Source organism: Melanerpes formicivorus, unplaced genomic scaffold (genome assembly GCF_026170545.1).
Source record: "Melanerpes formicivorus ecotype bairdi unplaced genomic scaffold, bMelFor1.0.p_v2 SCAF_49, whole genome shotgun sequence".
Lineage (NCBI taxonomy): Eukaryota > Metazoa > Chordata > Aves > Piciformes > Picidae > Melanerpes > Melanerpes formicivorus.
In genome coordinates, this window is record NW_027142401.1 from 3,085,736 (window position 1) to 3,104,260 (window position 18,525).

The following is an 18,525-nucleotide window of genomic DNA, read 5'->3' on the forward strand; positions in this document are numbered from 1 at the left end:
TCTAAAATATCTGGGAAGATTCTGTCTTGTGGAAAAAGGAAGGGGGGGAAAAAAAAAGTAAACCAAAGCCCTCCACTTCCCAGGGTGTTACAAATAAACACATACCTCTGGATTAAGCTTTGCCATTAATTTCAGCATTTACAGCAAAAATAAAATCTAACTCTTGGAGTTTTCCTACTAAATGCAATTTCATGAATAATAAGCAGAGTTTGATAGAGTTTTGTTTAATTTAATAAAAACCTCTGCAGAAACTAACGGCGCTAGGCACACTGTTTTAATTGGCATGATTACGTTTTAATTGGCATGAAAAAAATTAAAGACAAGGATTTTAACTTCTAACAATGGTAAAATAGAGGGATATGGTTTTTAATATTACTTTCATCTAAGGTGAACAGTGTGGAATGGAAATACATTAGAATGAAATGTCAGTGGTGCGTACAGTTTAATCTGTGAAATTTTGTCCCCTGTGCTGAATATTACTCTGTCTCAATTGCATATTAAACAACCCTATCAAGGCAGGCATTGGCATCTGCTGTGCTGACACAAATTGTGAATTAAATGAAATTGATGTCCTCTGTCGTATATTTATGAAGACGGACCATTCTCTGAAGTATTCTGTTTATGAAGAATTTATGATTGCAAACTGTTCCAGAACAAAAAAGTGGCAATAAATTCTTTTTTGTGACCCTACTCTCCAAGGGCATTGATTTCACCTCCTGCTGCTACTTTTGTTACAGCATAAAAACAATAGATAGTGCTGGATTCCACTGAGGGTCTTCAAATTATCAATATTTGCACCATGAAAATAGAAGGGTGTTGCCAGGAAAGCATGTTTCTCAGTTATGATCTCCTAAAGATGTTATTTGCAGAATGCCACATAGTGGAATAATGTCTTTTGGGCTAATTTTATTGGTGTTTTAAAGCTTATTTTTGGAAGCTAACTTCATTGTTGTAAATTATATTCCGGTAACTTTCTAAAGCCTGCATTCCCAACAGCCAGCCACGCCGGGTTACCAAAAACTATATCTTCGTGTTACAACAATTAAGCGCTGCTAATTACCAGTTTAAAAGGTTGCTGGGTGTGATTGTCAGTGTGTATTCAGTATTCTACAATCAGTAACACAGATCAGGCTGTCAGCCCAACAGCCTCTTACAGGTCAGATAAAATACTGCTTGGCAAAGAAGAAGCAGGCAACAGCGTATCTCCCTTGTGATGTTAAAGGATTGCCTTTCAAAATAATGAAAAGAAAGGTAACTTTCTGTCCCTGGCCTCTTCAGAATATTCATTATGCTCACAGCATCCACTATCAAAATGTTATTCAGTGGCTCTTGTATTAGAAATACTACTTTGAAAAGCTGAATTAAATTAGTTTCATTAATGATCAGAGGTGGTTGTTTATTCTAGTCCATTATTTTTAAAGTGGATGCTTAACATGGGGGACTTTAAATCTGAGTTTAGTTGCCTAAATAATTGGCCTCATGTTCAGGAACATCGAGGCTTTGCAGTTTCTAGATTATTGGCATCATCCACTTCTAAAAGCAAGCCAGCTATTTCATGACCTAACTACTCCTCTATGCAGCTTCAGGGCTACGAGTTTGGAAGTTATGACCTGGCAATTCACACCTCAGTGTTTCCCCCAGAACTTAGTCAGTACCTTGGATAAAAGTTTGATGAATCCAGTGCCTGTCCTTTTTTTCTGTTGCCACCTAGAAACCAGTAACTCTCATGGTCTTGGGTGTCTAAAGCCATGGTCAAACTCTGGAGGGGTAACTGGTTAAAAAAGTTATGCTCTATTTTGTTTCCTCTGTCCATAGCTGCTCTTAATAAACATTGATTTATCATGCTCCCAGCAAAGTCAGTGACCCAGAGAGAGCAGCCTAAGTGAGAAACAAGGATACACAAAACGAAATTGATTGAAACAAGGAAGCAGTGAATGTAATTGATTGATATCAGTAGTAATTATTGGGAAAAAAAACCAGCAAACCACATCTCTAGTCATCTAGCAGATGCTTCTTGTTGCATATTAACCCATGTATTTTTTTGATACATAAGGCTAATCTATGTTTTCTTTATCTGATGCATTAGAAAACCCTAGGAGAGAAGATCCAAGACACAATGGTAGGGCACAGTGGGTTAGGTCCACGTGACCTGCTCTCGCCTGAAAGCGGCAGCCTGGTAAGGCAGCTGGAGGTCAGGATCAAAGAGCTGAAAGGGTGGCTGAGAGATACAGAGCTTTTCATCTTCAATTCCTGTCTGAGACAAGAAAATGAAGGAACAATGAATGCTGAGAAACAACTGCAATATTTTAAGGTAATAAAAAAACAATCATAGTTTTCATAGAGAGAGTCCTTTTGATGGTGGGATAAAATATGTATCTTATACATTATGATGCAATGCATGTACATATGTAATAATATATTAATAGCTTCACCTTCATTTATGTACTATATGCTCATTCATGTTGATTTTATTGAATCTTTACAATAATATTTATTCCTTACACTTTTAGCAAGGGAGAGCTTTAGAGGGCTAATCACAATTGAAAAGGCAATAGCATTCTTTCATTCTGCTTCACTGTAAAGCTGTCTTATCAAAAAGAAAAAAAAAGCTTCACTCTGAATTTCATTCCCTACATCAGTTAAATTAATTACTGTATTGTGTGACCATCAGTTTAATAGCCTATTTCTCTGCACATATGAGTCAAGAATAGCCTATCTGAGGTCACATTCACAGAGATATAAATTATAGCATACATGAGAAAACATTCAAGTTTGTGGTGAATAGCTATGTGGAAAAGACATACACTATGAGATTTGCATTAATCTAGGCCACATCTTAAGCCTAAGCCTGAAGATTTATGGAATGGAGGGAAAAGAACTGTAGTCACAATGCTATATTCAGCTGGATAAGCTGCTTCAGCTGAAGGCCAGCATTTAGCTTTGCAGCTGACTTAATGGGAGTTGTAAGTTTTGTTCCATTCCTCAAAAGCAGTGGGACCATTTAGGAAAGAGAGCTGTTAAAGTGGCAAGCAAACCTGGTAGAACTATGTGATTTTCTTTTATGCATAGCTATCACTTCTAAACAAATCCTCACCTGAGTCATCATTGCAGGCCACTTTACTCTGCAAGTGATCTTTGAGCAGAGAGGAAGAAAGGAATCATGAGCAGTTGAGCTTTAGGGGCTTTTCTCTTCTACTAGTACTATGAAAATAGCATTCTTTAGGTGATGGACAATGTATTAAATACCTACCTCAAAGGGCATGTTGCAAACACTTCTAAACCTACTTTTTTTATACAAAGGTTCAAGAGAACAACAGCAGAAATATCACAGTAGTCCCAATTAATCATTCAACTCTTGAGGATTTGTGAGAAGGTTGTATCAATATAAGGGTGTTTTTATGATCAACAGCAGAAATATCACAGTAGTCCAAATTAATCATTCATTAACTCTGGAGGATTTGTGAGAAGGTTGTATCAATATAAGGGTGTTTTTATGATCCTGAGAATGTCCATTTGAATGCAATTTGAAGTTTTCTTATGGCTTGGGTTGTTTGCTTTTGTTTTGTGTTTTGGTTTTGGTTGGTTGGAGGGGTTTGGTTGGTTGCTTTTATGATTTGTGGTCTTCTGCTAAAAGGGGAGGAAAAATATCATGCAGATTCTATTTTCCTATCAGTCAACTTCAAAATTAGTGATTATGAAGGACTTTTGGTAGACCTGCAGAACTTCTTAGCGACAGATTCATGCTTGCCACAGGGAATTCAGGATATTTTGTATTTATATGGAGAATTATGGCATTTAAAAAAAAAATCATAACTATAGATTAAAAAGAATCTAACTTCAGGAAAACTTTTTAAATGTACATTTATGCATGTCTAAGGCACACATGTATACATGAACAGAATATTATAGCAGTGCTACTTACATTATTGGGACGTGCATAAACCTCTGGAGTGAAATCTTTCAATATATGTATGACATGATGTCACGTCAAGGCCCCTAGAGATGTCAGACAGGATTGCACTGCCCACAATGATGTAACCAGAGTATTTCATTACTTGGTTGATTATCTATTAATTACATAAATAATGCATTAATTATTTTCAAAATGGTGGCCATTAGAGTATAAAAAAATAATTACCTATCAAATATGGTGAGAGCACATCACTTTGTCATATATATTAAACCATCTTTGTCTCATTAAATCTGAAATCCACTATAAGTAAGTTTTTCATTCTTCACTGATCTCCTGGGGAAGTGTGTAAAAGAGAAAATGGATATAATTAACAATACTGCAATGTATAATACATATATTTGAGAAAGAACATTTAGAACATTTTCAAAAACATTAGCTCTGCCACCAGTAGGAAACCTGCTGGGGTTTAGTTTGACTGACTTCCTGCTTAAGAGTTTAACCTTACTATTGCTTTCACTGTGGTAAGTGAATCATTGCTTCTTAATGGAAATTGATTGTGCTGCACCATCCCAATTATACACATAGCCACTGTACACAGAGAAACATTGGTAATAAACTCAACAATGCTGTTGATTTTCATTCCATAGTCTTATGTTTTAAATTACCCTCAGGCTGAATGAAAAACAGGGGGGTTAACATTGTTCAGGTGTTTTCCTTCCATTTTTCACTTGGAGGATGTATGGTTCACATGCAGTCAGGACCAAAGATGAGAGCAGTGTGGTGGGAGGAGGGGTTGTTAAATTCACTAGGATGAAGTTATTTTGACTTCTTTGTTTTCTTCTTAGTAAAAAAATCACTCCATTTTAACTTGAGTGTCCTTTATATAGAATAGAATAGAATAGAATAGAATAGAATAGAATAGAATAGAATAGAATAGAATAGAATAGAATAGAATAGAATTAACCAGGTTGGAAAAGGCCTTTGAGATCATCAAGTCCAACCTATTGTCCAACACCATCTAATCAACTAAACCATGGCACCAAGTGCTCATCCGGCCTCTTCTTAAACACCTCCAGTGACAATGACTCCACCACCTCCCTGGGCAGCCCATTCTAATGGCCAATCACTCTCTCTATGAAGAACTTCTTCCTAACATCCAGCCTAAACCTCCCTTGGTGCAGCTTGAGACCGTGTCCTCTTCTTCTTGTGGTGGTTGTCTGGGAGAAGAGACCAATCCCCACCTGGCTACAACCTCCCTTCAGGTAGTTGTAGACAGCAATAAGGTCTCCTCTGAGCCTCCTCTTCTCCAGGCTAAGCAACCCCATCTCCCTCAGCCAATCCTAGTGTGTTACTTTTCTTTTTTGATGTGGCTGTGCAATGATAATACTTTGCATTTCTATAGTACTACCCAGACAAGGAGCTGTGCATGCTGTGCAAACATTAATGAACCCAGCCCAGCTAAACCTCAAAGGAAGGTATTATTATCCCCTTTTTAGAAATGAGGGAAATAAAATGCACAGATATTAAGTGACTTTTGTAGGTTTTCACAGGAAGTCAGTGGCTGTGTTAGGGTAGATCCCAGCTATGGTGATCCTAATCTTCTGTGCTGCCCTCAAGGCAGGCCACCCTTCCTTCCGCTAGGTTCCATTTTCATGTGTATTGAAAAGAGACTGCTTCCTTCTGTTTACTACTGTTTCTTCTTTATATTCAAAGTCCAAATCCTGATGAGTATGACTGGATGATAATTTTTTCCCCATAGTCATTAGCATATGTAGATATTAGAATTGCCATCATATTAGTTAAGGTCATTACCTTAGCCTAGGTAACATTCTGTACTTCCTGGTGTTGCAGAAACTGTGTGGTGCGCTTTGGTCAGCCCAGCGCAACGCAATGTGCAGCTGAGCTTCACAGCTATTTTGTTTCTCATTCCACCAACTTTCAGTACTCCTGGCTACCTCAGATATTTTCATATTTAGTTGTGAAGAAGAGAATGAACTTTGCTCCAGCCTACAGTGACACTTGCTGGCCGTCCCACAGCAGCATTAAGTGAGATTACAAATGCAGCCTGACGCGGGCTCCTGTCATGAAAGGGAAGACAGTGAACACAAGTTGCCCAGCTGTAAAGAAGGAAGCATGAGAGTCTTAAGTCCTGTTGTCTTTTGTTCTGTTGCAAAATGAAAACTCCATTAAACTAGACTAAGAAAATCCAGAGACTGACTTATAATTCATGAGATCTTCGTAACTATGAACATACGTTTATTGTACTTATACATCCTGTTTTATTTCTTTGCCTTTTGAGTCCCTTGAGTTCAGCTTTTCTGGCTTTTCACAGAAACAGTGAGGATCAGAACCAGAAATATACTTTTTAGGTGAAATGCACAATTTTCTGCTAAACACATAATTCTAACAGCCAGAAGACATAGTGTCGTGAGACTAATAATTGGCATAACTTGACGTTGTGTGGTGATTTTGTGGGTCAGGAGAGATTTGGAGCAGGAAAGAATGAGGAACAATAAAGAAAATTCACATTCTTGCATGAAAATTTTAGTAAATTTTATTTGAGCAAAGTCTACCCAGAAACATGTGTGTTTATTGGCCTGTAAGTAGAACTGTTCTGCCATGTATGCTCTTATCTGTTTGGCACTTCAAAATATACTGTTTTTCTCTGAAAAATGCCCTCCAAAAGACAGCAAGGGAGCCTAAATAAATAGTAGGCTCTTGCAGTGAAGGATCTTGTTCTCCTTCCAGGATTTTCCTTTTCAGAACAGGAGCAGAATCAGTTTAGGAAAGATGTTGAGTTGCTGGAATGTGTCCAGAGAAGGGCAACAAAGCTGGGGGGGGGTTTGGAGTGGGGGAGGCTAAAGGAGCTGGGGCTGCTTAGCTGGGAGAAGAGGAGGCTCACAGGACACATTATTGCTGTCTACAACTACCCAGGTGTGGGTTGGTCTCTTCTCCCAGACAACCAGCACCAGAACAAGAGGACACAGTCTCAAGCTGTGCCAGGGGAGGTTTCGGCTGGATGTTAGGAAGTTCTTCACAGAAAGAGTGATTGGCCATTGGAATGTGCTGCCCAGGGAGGTGGTGGAGTCACCGTCATTGGAGGTGTTTAAGAAGAGGCCGGATGAGGCACTTGGTGCCATGGTTTAGTTGATTAGATGGTGTTGGGTGATAGGTTGGACTTTATCTCAAAGGTTTTTTTCCAACCTGGTCTATTCTATTCTATTCTATTCTATTCTATTCTATTCTATTCTATTCTATTCTATTCTATTCTATCCTATTCTATTCTATCCTATCCTATCCTATCCTATCCTATCCTATCCTATCCTATCCTATCCTATCCTATCCTATCCTATCCTATCCTATCCTATCCTATCCTATCCTATCCTATCCTATCCTAGCAGAGGTTTTCTGCTAAATGCTGGGGTTTGGCAACAATAATGTTGCATTTCATGTAGTTTCCTGATCTGGTTTTATTTGAAGCAATAAGCAACATTCTATATATGTCATACCTGTCTCCTAAATATGTATTTGGGCCTTTAAAAAGGAGAGACATGATTTTCAGCAGTACTGAAAGCCTGTAGTTCTCATTGACTTTACTCAATGTATTCATCAATCAGACTGCTTTTTTGTACCAAAAAAATGTTGCAATTTTTTTCTCATTTAATATTTCTAGAAGTCAATGGTCTATTGAATTCCATAGATAGTAGTATTTGTAGCCATTTCTGTTTGCCTTGTAAACAGTGTAAATTATCTGATGCTTGTAGCTATTTCTTATGACTAGACTCATTCAAGAAGTGTATGTTTTCCTCTTCCCACTCAATTTGTGACTGAGAGTACCAGGTGATGTAATATCACTTAAAAAAAATTACATTTCTCATCACCCTCTCTTATTTCTCTAATGCCTAAAGCAACTGAACTTTCTGATTAAACAGCAGAGGTTGCATGGGTAATTAATAATCAGCCATTTAAGCAATACTTCATATGATGCTTTTCATTTTAGCTGAAAGGTTCGCATTAGAGGCAGCGCTGCACATCTCTACAAACAATTCAGTTAAACATAATTCTATCAAATTAAACAGCAGTGACTTTGGAAGCATGTAAGATTATTTTCAAATCAAAGAGTAGTATTAACTTCAAGTAAAGGTTTGGAGACTCAGAGATTGGAGAAGAGTGCTGGATGTTGCTACAGGTGCCAGGGATTGCTTTTGCTACTGCTGTTTTGGATCCTTTACAGGTTTTGGAATCATGTTCCTGGCAGAGCTGCAATCAGCGAATTATAGAAATTCAATATGCATGTAACAAAAGTATGCAAAACAGTTTCCAAATGAAAATCCAGAAGAATTCAAGCAGAATTTAATCCTTTTTATACCTCTAAGGTGGCAGGAGGAAAAAAAAGAAAGAAAAGTTGTAATGATTTTAATAAATTTCTAACAACAGTAACCACAAAGTTACTTCAGAGACCTAAATCTTTTCATAGATGAAGAAATGTTGCCTAAATTTTGTTTGGATTCAATTTAACAAATAAGAAGGCATACAATATTAAATCTGATGAAAAACAGGTAGGCTTCCAAAGTCAGATGTAGCCTGATGCCACTTACAATGGCAGCAAACAGATTGAATTTACATGAGCCACTGTCTCAAAGAAGCACTTCTGTAGACCACTTAAAAGAAAAACTGCTAAGACTTGAGGTTTGACTCAAGCTGACTACCACAGAAGACATCCTGCCTTGTAGGGAAGAATGTCCCAAACTGGCCATTATGAAGTAAAACTTGTCATTTCATACTGACAGACAGCTTACAGTTCATTTCCTAAACCTTCCACATCTATGACTTCTGCAGACTTTGGGCTATATTTCCCCTCTCAGTCGTGGCCTCTTGAAGAGTCAGAAGTGTAGAAGTGAAAATAACTGAATGGCTTCTTTTGAGATAACATCCTCAGTTCCATCACTTGCCATTGCCATTATCATTGATGATAAAATTGATTTTCTTCTTTTGACCCACCCAAAAAGACTTCTTGAACACTTGACTTGCTATTGCTTTGACAATAATTTACTTCAAAACCCAGAATCTTTCTCTTCTGTTATCATCAACCAGAGAATGAAAATGAGAAGGAAGCAAAAGATGATAAAAATAAGGATTTCCACTAAAATAAGCCAAGATTGACTTGCATGAATTTACATTGAGGGCTGGTACTTTGGTTGTCCTCTAAGCTTTATTTGCTTTGTTAGTGATAACAAGTACAGTGTGGACTGGAAATAGAAGAGAGTTAACAAAAATTCACTGTACTGTCTCCATTAAGGTCCACTTAGGATGTGATTATACAGTTTATTCGATTGTTTATAACTGCCCCTTTGGAGCCATAGCATTCCTTTTTCAGGTGCAAATCTCTCTAACATCACTGGATTATTGATTGAGCAGTGTTCTCTGGAGCCCTTAAGTCCTGCTGACGAGGTGGTGGATCACTGACCTAGTAGACTGTTCCCTAATTTTAGTTTCAGTATTGGACAGGTTTCCCAAGTTTCAGCTTTGCATGTAAGTTAATAGATCATACTCCCAGTAGGGAATAGTATTATAGGCTACATTAATACCTTTGTTCACACTGAAAATCATTTCATACTGCCAGGAAACCCATTGATTTTAGTAGAATTATTTCCAGGGTAAAGTGTAATACAGTATGAGTAAAATTATGAGTGTAAAAAGGACAGGCCTTCAGTATACATTCTGAAGTGTTATTGCAGTCCTTATCAGGGACATTACGTGTCACAAATAGGAGATGTCAATCAGGAATGGGATTTGAAAACTGGCAATATATTACTAGAGACTGCAGAGCATCTTACATTATGTTTCTTGCATAAAGTCAATGATAAACAAAACAAAAACCCAGATGTATGTAGATTCCTGTCCTTTGCAGGATTATTTCCTTACATGTCTGATAGGAAAATCCTGCATTTCCTCACCACAGAATGAAACTGAAGACCTGGCCTGTAATCTCGTGGGTTTTCTGTGCATTTCCACAGCAGGTGATGCTGCAATGTCCTTTGCAGTGCAACACCTGTCCCCTCATCACAGTGACAATTGTTTTCATATTTTGGCCACATTAAGAGGAACCTTTTTATGCTCTCTAGTCTAAGCTTTAGTGAAGGAAAGAAATTCTGTTTCACACCCTCTTTGCTTTCACCCTACTAGTCTTCTTACCCCAGTTCAGTTGTCCAGGCACAGGAAGAACGGTAGTTGAAATTCAGTTGTATGAGTAATGCTGAGCAGCCTCTAAGACTGTTATACACAAACAGCCACCTCATCTGGGTATTTGGCTTTTGACAACCCTTAGCTTTCTGACTGCTACTCACAGGTCATTTTGACCACAGCACCTATGTCTGTCCTCACCATCCTTCTCATAGCCCTTGGACTAAACCATTCGTGTCAAGGTCATGGCTGCCTAACTTGTACAAGAGGCAAGTTAATGTTAATTGAAAATCTAATGTATTTATGCAAACACTTGCTAGAACCTATTTATGCAAGTAAGAGACTTGAGGTAGTCTAGCCTATTTCAGATGTTAGCGAACCTGCCTCATCACAGTGCTCCCTGATTCTGGATTAGCTCTTTGGCAAGTAACCTGTTTTGTTGGGGACCTTTAGTTTTGTCTTGAACTGAGACTGAAAAATGTGTGTCTGTGTGTATATTTATGCATAAAATATGGCAGAAGAATGAAAACAACGTTTTTGTGTTTTAATGACACATCCATTCTGAGGATGCATTGCCTTTTTGAAATAAGATGAGGAACACCATTTCTAGAAAAGCCTTCTTGTTGTCTTTGCATATACAGATACACATGAAAGCATCATAATATATTTTCCTCTGTCTACCCCAGAGCAGTTCAAGCTGTACATTTTTGAATCCAGGCTAAATTAGCTCCACTGACACAAGAAAAAAAAGCCAAAGGAAATCTCTTTTTCCTTACTCATTAGATGTGTTTATTTTCTCTTTCCTATCACCCAGCCTGTCCTGAAGTCTCCAAAAGATTAGTCTCATTTATTTTATCTTTTCTGCTTTCCCATAAAAAGGTAGTGCCAATGCAATGTAGGATTTTTTTCCCCCCCAGTAATTCAGAAAAGGGTAAACTCTTGCTACATTTTACAATATACCAGGCCCATTGCACAGGGATAGCAAAAGTGCATGTTGACTATCTGTGGGGAAGCTAGATTAAGAAAGGCACTAATTATGATATTAACATTTGAATCTCAGTGTCAGAGTTACAGGTATTGATGTAGAACCATACGAGAAAGTTTTTCCTTTAAAATCTCTTACATAGGTCTGAGGCAGGATACAAAGTTTTAAGAGTTCATTAAAGATGGCTGAAATTCTGGGAGTCTTTAGCATCTCCCACAAGGACAGGCTGAGGGAGCAGGAGTGGTTCAGTCTGGAGAGCAGACAGCTCTGTGGAGACCTAATAGTGTTCCAGTACCTGAAGGGGTCCTGCAAGAAGGTTGGAGAGGGACTATTTACAAAGGCCTGTAGTGATAGGATGAGGGGCAATGGTTTTAAATTAGAGATGAGTAGGTTTAGATTGGACGTTAAGAGGGAGTTCTTTAGCATAAGGGTAGTGGAACGCTGGAACAGATTGTCCAGGAAGTAGTTGTGGCCCCATCTTTGGAGACATTCAAGGTCAGGCTTGACAGGGCTCTGGGCAGCCTGATCTAATGGGGGATGTCCTTGCTTACTGCAGGGTTTTGGACTAGATGACCTATGAAGGTTCCTTCCAACCCAAACCATTCTATGATTCTACGGTTTTGTGATCTAATCTGTGATGGAAGGGCAGGTCCTGCCTGACCAACCTGATCTCCTTCTATGATCAGGTGACCCTCCTGGTGGATGTGGGGAGGCCTGTGGATGTAGCCTACCTGGACTTCAGCAAGGCCTTTGACACCGTCCCCCACAGCAAACTCCTGGCCAAGCTGTCAGCTCGTGGCTTGGACAGCAACACTCTGTGCCGGGTTAGGAACTGGCTGGAGGCTGAGCCCAGAGAATGGTGGTGAATGGTGCCACATCCAGCTGGCAGCCAGTCACTACTGTTGTCCCCCAGGGATCAGTGCTGGTCCCCATGCTCTTTAATATCTTTATTGATGATCTGGATGAGAGCACTGAGTCCATCATCAGTAAATTTGCAGATGACACCAAGCTGGGGGCAGGACTTGATCTGTTAGAGGGTAGGAGAGTTCTGCAGAGGGACCTTGACAGGCTGGACAGATGGGCAGAGTCCAATGGCATGAGATTTAAGTGCTGGGTTCTACACATTGGCCACAACAACCCCGTGCAGTGCTACAGGCTGGGGTCAGAGTGGCTGGAGAGCAGCCAGGCAGAAAAGGACCTATGGGTACTGGTTGATAGTAGGTTGAACATGAGCCTGCAGTGTGCCCAGGTGGCCAAGAAGGCCAGTGGCATCCTGTCCTGGATCAGGAATAGTATGGCCAGCAGGAGCAGGGAGGTCATTCTGCCCCTGTATTCAGCACTGGTTAGGCCAAATCTTGAGTCCTGTGTCCAGTTCTGGGCCCCTCAGTTTAGGAAAGATGTTGAGTTGCTGGAATGTGTCCAGACAAGGGCAGCAAAGCTGGGGAGAGGTTTGGAGCACAAGCCCTGTGAGGAGAGGCGGAGGGAGCTGGGGTTGCTTAGCCTGGAGAAGAGGAGGCTCAGAGGAGACCTTATTACTGTCTACAACTACCTGAAGGGAGGTTGTAGCAAGGTGGGGGTTAGTCTCTTCTCCCAGGCAATCATCACCAGAACCAGAGGGCACAGTCTCAAGATGAGCCAGGGTAGATTTAGGGTGGATATTAGGAAGAAGTTCTTCATAGAAAGAGTGATTGGCTATTGGAATGTGCTGCCCAGGGAGGTGGTGGAGTCACCATCACTGGGGGTGTTTAGGAAGAGATCGGATGAGGCACTTGGTGCCGTGGTTTAGTTGATTAGATGGTGTTGGATGACAGGTTGGACTTGATGATCTCAAAGGTCTTTTTCAACCTGGTTAATTCTATTCTATTCTATATATATGTTGGGAACCATCTTGATTTCTTTTAATCTGTTATTCTAAGTGAATTCTAAGTGGAAGTAAAGTTGAGCCTAACTTATATCTTACTTGATGTTGTAGTTTCTACCTATCCTTTAAGTAGTTTAATCTCATGAATTTCTATACACATTTATTTGAAATACTACCCAGTGTGCTGATCTTGGTGTGGAGTTTGTAATGTCTGCTACAGGAAAATAAATTTTTGGGTAGCATGGTTGAGTATTCATTACAAAAGCAAAGCATAGCACTGTTATTTATCCTACCTGTCTAATGCTTTCCCTACTTTTAGTTTAGCATTTTCTGGGGTCGGAAAATAAACCCCAGCAAATTGTGCTACTTCTTTCAGTGTTTCTCCTTTGAATCTTTTTCACTGGAAAGAGAACTTCCCAAATTGAATGAAAAGAGGGCACGAACCAAAGGCATTTATAAACACAAACAGTGCCAGACTAGAAAAATGAATCCTCCTGCCATCACGTCTGGCTCCTCTGTCTGAATGACTTGGCTTCTCCCCTGGAACAAAGTTAACCCCAACTTTGCAGTGTGTAGTAAATAGCTCTAAAATATTTCAGTGTGAAAATGAATTTAATTAATCCCTTGTATGCAACATGAGACAAATAAGGCTTGGGGAAAAAAAAAACAACAAAGCAACAACTATGTTACATTTCAGTGGGGAAGATGCATTTACATCCAACTTTTATTTTTAAAAGTTACCTTCCTGTAATTGCACACTAGTTTAGAGCTAAGATAGGAGCATCTTAACAGTAATGGACACTGTTTTAACAGATTATTGCCAAAAGTGCATTCTTTATTCCAGGGAGACGCTGTAATAGATACCAGCGCTCTAGTAATGATACAAGCAATCTGTAAGCTATTATAGTTTCTTTTATAGGGACTTAATCTTCATATTGTTTTATATGTCTGGAATTCTAATAGTGTTTTTAATTTATAAAGAGAATTATATTACATGTTACTAGTTACATGGGAATAGGAGCTAAATAACAGGCCGTGGAACTATATTCTGGCAAACAAATATTTTGAAGTCCTTAAACAAGCGGAAGGAATAGAACAGAGAAATTAAAAAGCTTCACAGGGATATAATAGCAGCTCTCATGGAACGAGCCCAGGAACATCTATTCTGGATTGTTACTGGGTTTAGCACTAGAACTGCACTTCCAGAGAAAAGTGAGAATGAACGCAGGTACTTCGAGAATGCTGTTTAAAAAAGGATATTTTATTTAAAATAAACCTATTTACCTAATTAATTAATTAATTTGCATTATTGATTGCAAATAAACACAAATTCCCATGTCATTTTTCATACTAATCAAATGAATGAACATAAGCGAGGATGATTGCGGGACAGGAACTTCTCACCTATGAAGAGAGGCTGAGAGACATAGGGCTGTTTAGTCTTGAGAAGACTGAGAGGGGATCTTATTAATGTCTATAAATATCTGAGGCTGGGTGTCAAGATTAAGATGGGTATCAAGTTTAGACTCGAGGTGAGGAGGAAGTTCTTCACTGAGCAAGTCGTTCGTCATTGGAATGTGCTGCCCAGGGAGGTGGTTGAGTCGCCGTCCCTGGAGGCGTTCAAGAGGAGATTGGATGTGGCACTTGGTGCCATGGTCTAGTCATGGGGTCTGTGTTGATAGGTTGGACTCGATGATCCTCGAGGTCCTTTCCAACCTAAGTTATACTGTGATACTGTAAGATGATGGCTTCATTTTGGTGGAGCCCATGATAGGACAAGGAATAATGGGTACAAGCTAGAGCACAGGAGCTTCCACTTCAACATGAGGAGACACTTCTTTATGTTGAGGGTGACAGAGCTCTGGAAAAGACTGTCCAGGCTCCCCTGGTGACTTTCAAAACCTGCCTGGATGCTTTCCTATGTGGCCGGCCCTAGGTGATCCTGCTTTGGCACGGGGGTTGCACTGGGTGAGGTCCCTTCCAACTCATAATATTCTGTGAGCACAAGCCCTATGAGGAGAGGCTGAGGGATCTGGGATTGTTTAGCCTGGAGAAGAGGAAGCTCAGGGGTGACCTTATTGCTCTCTACAACTACCTGAAAGGTGGTTGTAGCCAGGAAGGGGTTGGTCTCTTCTTCCAGGCAGCCAGCACCGGAACAAGGGGACACAGTCTCAAGCTGCACCAGGGGAGGTTTAGGCTGGAGGTGAGGAGAAAGTTCTTCACAGAGAGAGTCATTCATCATTGGAGTGAGCTGCCCAGGGAGGTGGTGGAGTCACCATCCCTGGAGGTGTTCAAGAGGGGATCAGATGTGGCACTTGGAACCATGGTCTAGTCATGAGGTCCATGGTGACAGGTTGGACTTGATGATCTTTGAGGTCTCTTCCAACGTTTGTGATACTGTGATACTGTGATTCTGTGATTATCTGCAGAATGTAGCACCTGTGTAGATTCTTGAAGGCAGCGCAAAAATGAAGTATTTTTCCCTATTAGTTCATTGCCATTTTTAATGTGTACAGAAACAGACACAGTTGACAAGGAGCGTTAAGTGAACTGCGCTCAGACTTGTAAGGGAGATACTGTAACACTTGGTGAAGCTGTGAGTTACAAAGAGATATGATCAGCTTAGCGATGTAGTGGTTGTAATGCTATTAAAAGTAGGGCTTTTAAATAAAGAGAATCAGTTCACTGTTTTGAAAGAAGTCATATTCTACTTTAAACTGTAATTCTGTATTTCTGACTTGCAATTAGATGATATTTCTAAAATGTCAGTCCCAGACACTGTTATGACCATCATTGTAATAAAATGTGACAGCAAAGATATTATATCAATACTTTTCCCATAATTAGCATTAAAGATCTCTCAAGGGTTAAGTACAAAGATTTTCTCCTGAATAGTCTGCAAGCCTTGTGCCTTTACAATCTTTTAATACAGCCAAGGCTGGTGACAACCGGGAGACAAATCTATGAACAAACCTGTTTGGAGAGAATAGTTTGGTGGTGTGTGATGTATGTTACGTAAATGAGCTTATTAGGACTCTCATCTATTTTATTATTGGTGCCCAATTTAATAGAGGCATTTAAAAAACAATATTTCTGCCTGACTCCTTGAAATGAAGAAGATACATTGATATAATTGAGAGCAAATGATTGCATGTTGTGCCATTTAATCATGTCATTTTTCAATTGCTGTTTTTTGCACTTCACTGCATACTTATAGAATATTTAGCTTCAGTATAGATTAAGTCCCACAGTATGCCACTGAGTAGAGTTCCCATGTTAGGTGACATTTTCTTTTAACCTTGAAATCAGCAAAAGCACACAGGTTTGGAAGTATTTTTCTAAAAGGTGACAAATCATGGTTAATTTCCTATCTCTAGCTCTCTTATTTTGAGGAATTACTTTCTTACTGGTATTTTTCTTTTTTTTTTCCAATGAATTATTGGTTTTCTTTGTCATTCAGAAACAGAAATTGTTATTTTCACCACGTGCCCTGTAAGAACGGGATCTGAAATACAGAGATGCATTACCCCAACAGAAGTCCCAACAACAAGCATTGCCATTTTACAGAAAACACTGGAACTACATTTTACTCAGTATTTGCAAGCATCTTTTCCCTTTATTGATGTATTAATGCTATTAGCCCTGATACTTAAATGTTTTAAATTACAACTTTTGAATACTAGCCAAAAATCAGGTATAAAAAGCCAAACTGCAGTTTCTTCAGAATTGCAGTCAGATTGTTTTGCTTAAAGGTAGCTTCCATTCTCAGATCTTGCCTTCATATCTGCGTATGGATGTTGTACTGAATAACAGCAGTTCCATCTTCATTTTGCTTTCTGTCAGGCAACAACTGATGCAATTAGAAGGGTATTATGCTCTCCCCACATCCTGTAACAACGAGAAAGAGCAAGCCTTTAACAAACCAAAGGTAGAGAGAAATGTTCTCTTAGAATCATAGAATGGGCTGGGCTGGAAGGGACCTCTGAAGGTCATCTTGTCCATCCCCCAAGCAGTCAGCAGGGGCCATCTTCAACTGGATCAGGTTGCCCAGAGCCCTGTTGAGCCTCACTTTGAATATTTCCACAGGTGTGACCCAACCACGTCCCTGGGCAACTTATTCCACAACCCTCATAGTAAAGAACCTGCTCATAACATCCAATCTAAACCTGCTCTTCTCCAGTTTGAAACCATTGCCATTTGTCCTATCATCACAGGCCTTTGTAAACAGTCCCTCTCCATCCTTCTTGTAGGCCCCCTTCAGGTACTGGAAGGCTGCTACTAGGTCTCCCCAAAGCCGCCTCTTCTCCAGGCTGAACACTCCCAGCTCCCTCAGCCTGTCCTCATAGCAGAGGTGCTCCAAACCCCTGATAATTTCTGATTTATCTGCATTTCTGATTTTTCTGCATTCAAGCTGCTTTCACTTTCCTAAAAACACCCAGTATTGCCCACACATGGAAACACAAGATAAGCCTAGAAATAGCATTGGATTGGACTGGATGATCTCCAGAGGTCCCTTCCAACCCCTAACATCGGTGATCCTTAGAATTTCTCCTGAACCTGAAAGCACAAAGAAAATCCATCTGTGTAAGTTACCATTTGTCACTTTCCAACTCTTTTCAAGGCGTGGACCTTCATTATTCCTAATTGTAGAGCAAAAGCAAGAAAGACAGAAATGACTGAAAGAACTTCAGATCCCATAAAATCTAATTCCCTAAACAATACATAATAAATGGTGCTACAAAAATCCTATCTCAACATTTCATGTGGTGATTATATGTGGATTTAAGAGAACTAAACCAATCTTAAATGGACTATTAAACTATTTTTGAGTACAAGTAGTCTCATCAAATTCACTGAGCACCTCACCACTTTTAAATATGAATATTAATATACAATATATGTGTGTATTAGATAATTTAATATTAATTAATATTCATTAGACACTTTGTTCTAACAATGGTTCAGTGGCCAACTCATCTACCTTGTTGTATGACAAAGGCAACTCCCCATCCATGTCCTTCACCTGTGCACAGCAGGTAGCATGGCATACAGCTCAGGTGCCAATACACTGCAGGAAGGCTGCAGGATGAATTGGGCTTGAAGGTGCTCTAATATTTCTCAACTTTCCACCACTCTGTGTCTTCCATATGCTATGGCGCTGCCTAAAGCTGCAAATGTATTTCTGGTCACATGCCATTTGCTTAGGAGTCATGCAGCTATGCAGAGCACCTTCTGTTCAGATCATGGCTACTTCCATTCCCATAGATAGTGCCATTAGCCCATGGCTCAGAAAGAGTGTTTGATGTCATGCAACTCAGCAGGGGCTTTTCCAGATGATTTAAGGCATGATATTAACAAGCTGTGAAAGTAGTTTCAGCTAGCCCTTTTTAGCTATGCGGGTGATAACTTCAAAGCACTGAAAATAGGAGTAGGCAGAGGGAAGAAAAATCCTCCAAGATTGTAGCAGCACAGACAAGAATTCACAGTTTGGGAAACCATGACTTGTAATAACATCATAATGAATAACACCTCAATGTTATCAGGGTATCTGTTGCAAAGCAAAGGACTCAGATATAAAGTCAA

At 39.6% G+C, this 18,525-nt stretch overlaps 1 protein-coding gene across 1 annotated transcript in view; it reads left to right on the forward strand.

Moving 5' to 3' along the window:
- AKAP6 (A-kinase anchoring protein 6) overlaps positions 1–18,525 on the forward strand; it is a 301,656-nt gene that overhangs the window by 246,680 nt on the left and 36,451 nt on the right. Inside the window, exon 11 of the mRNA XM_068160348.1 lies at positions 2,087–2,311. Within this exon, the coding sequence (XP_068016449.1) occupies positions 2,087–2,311 (225 nt within the window). The remainder of the gene's footprint in view (positions 1–2,086; positions 2,312–18,525) is intronic.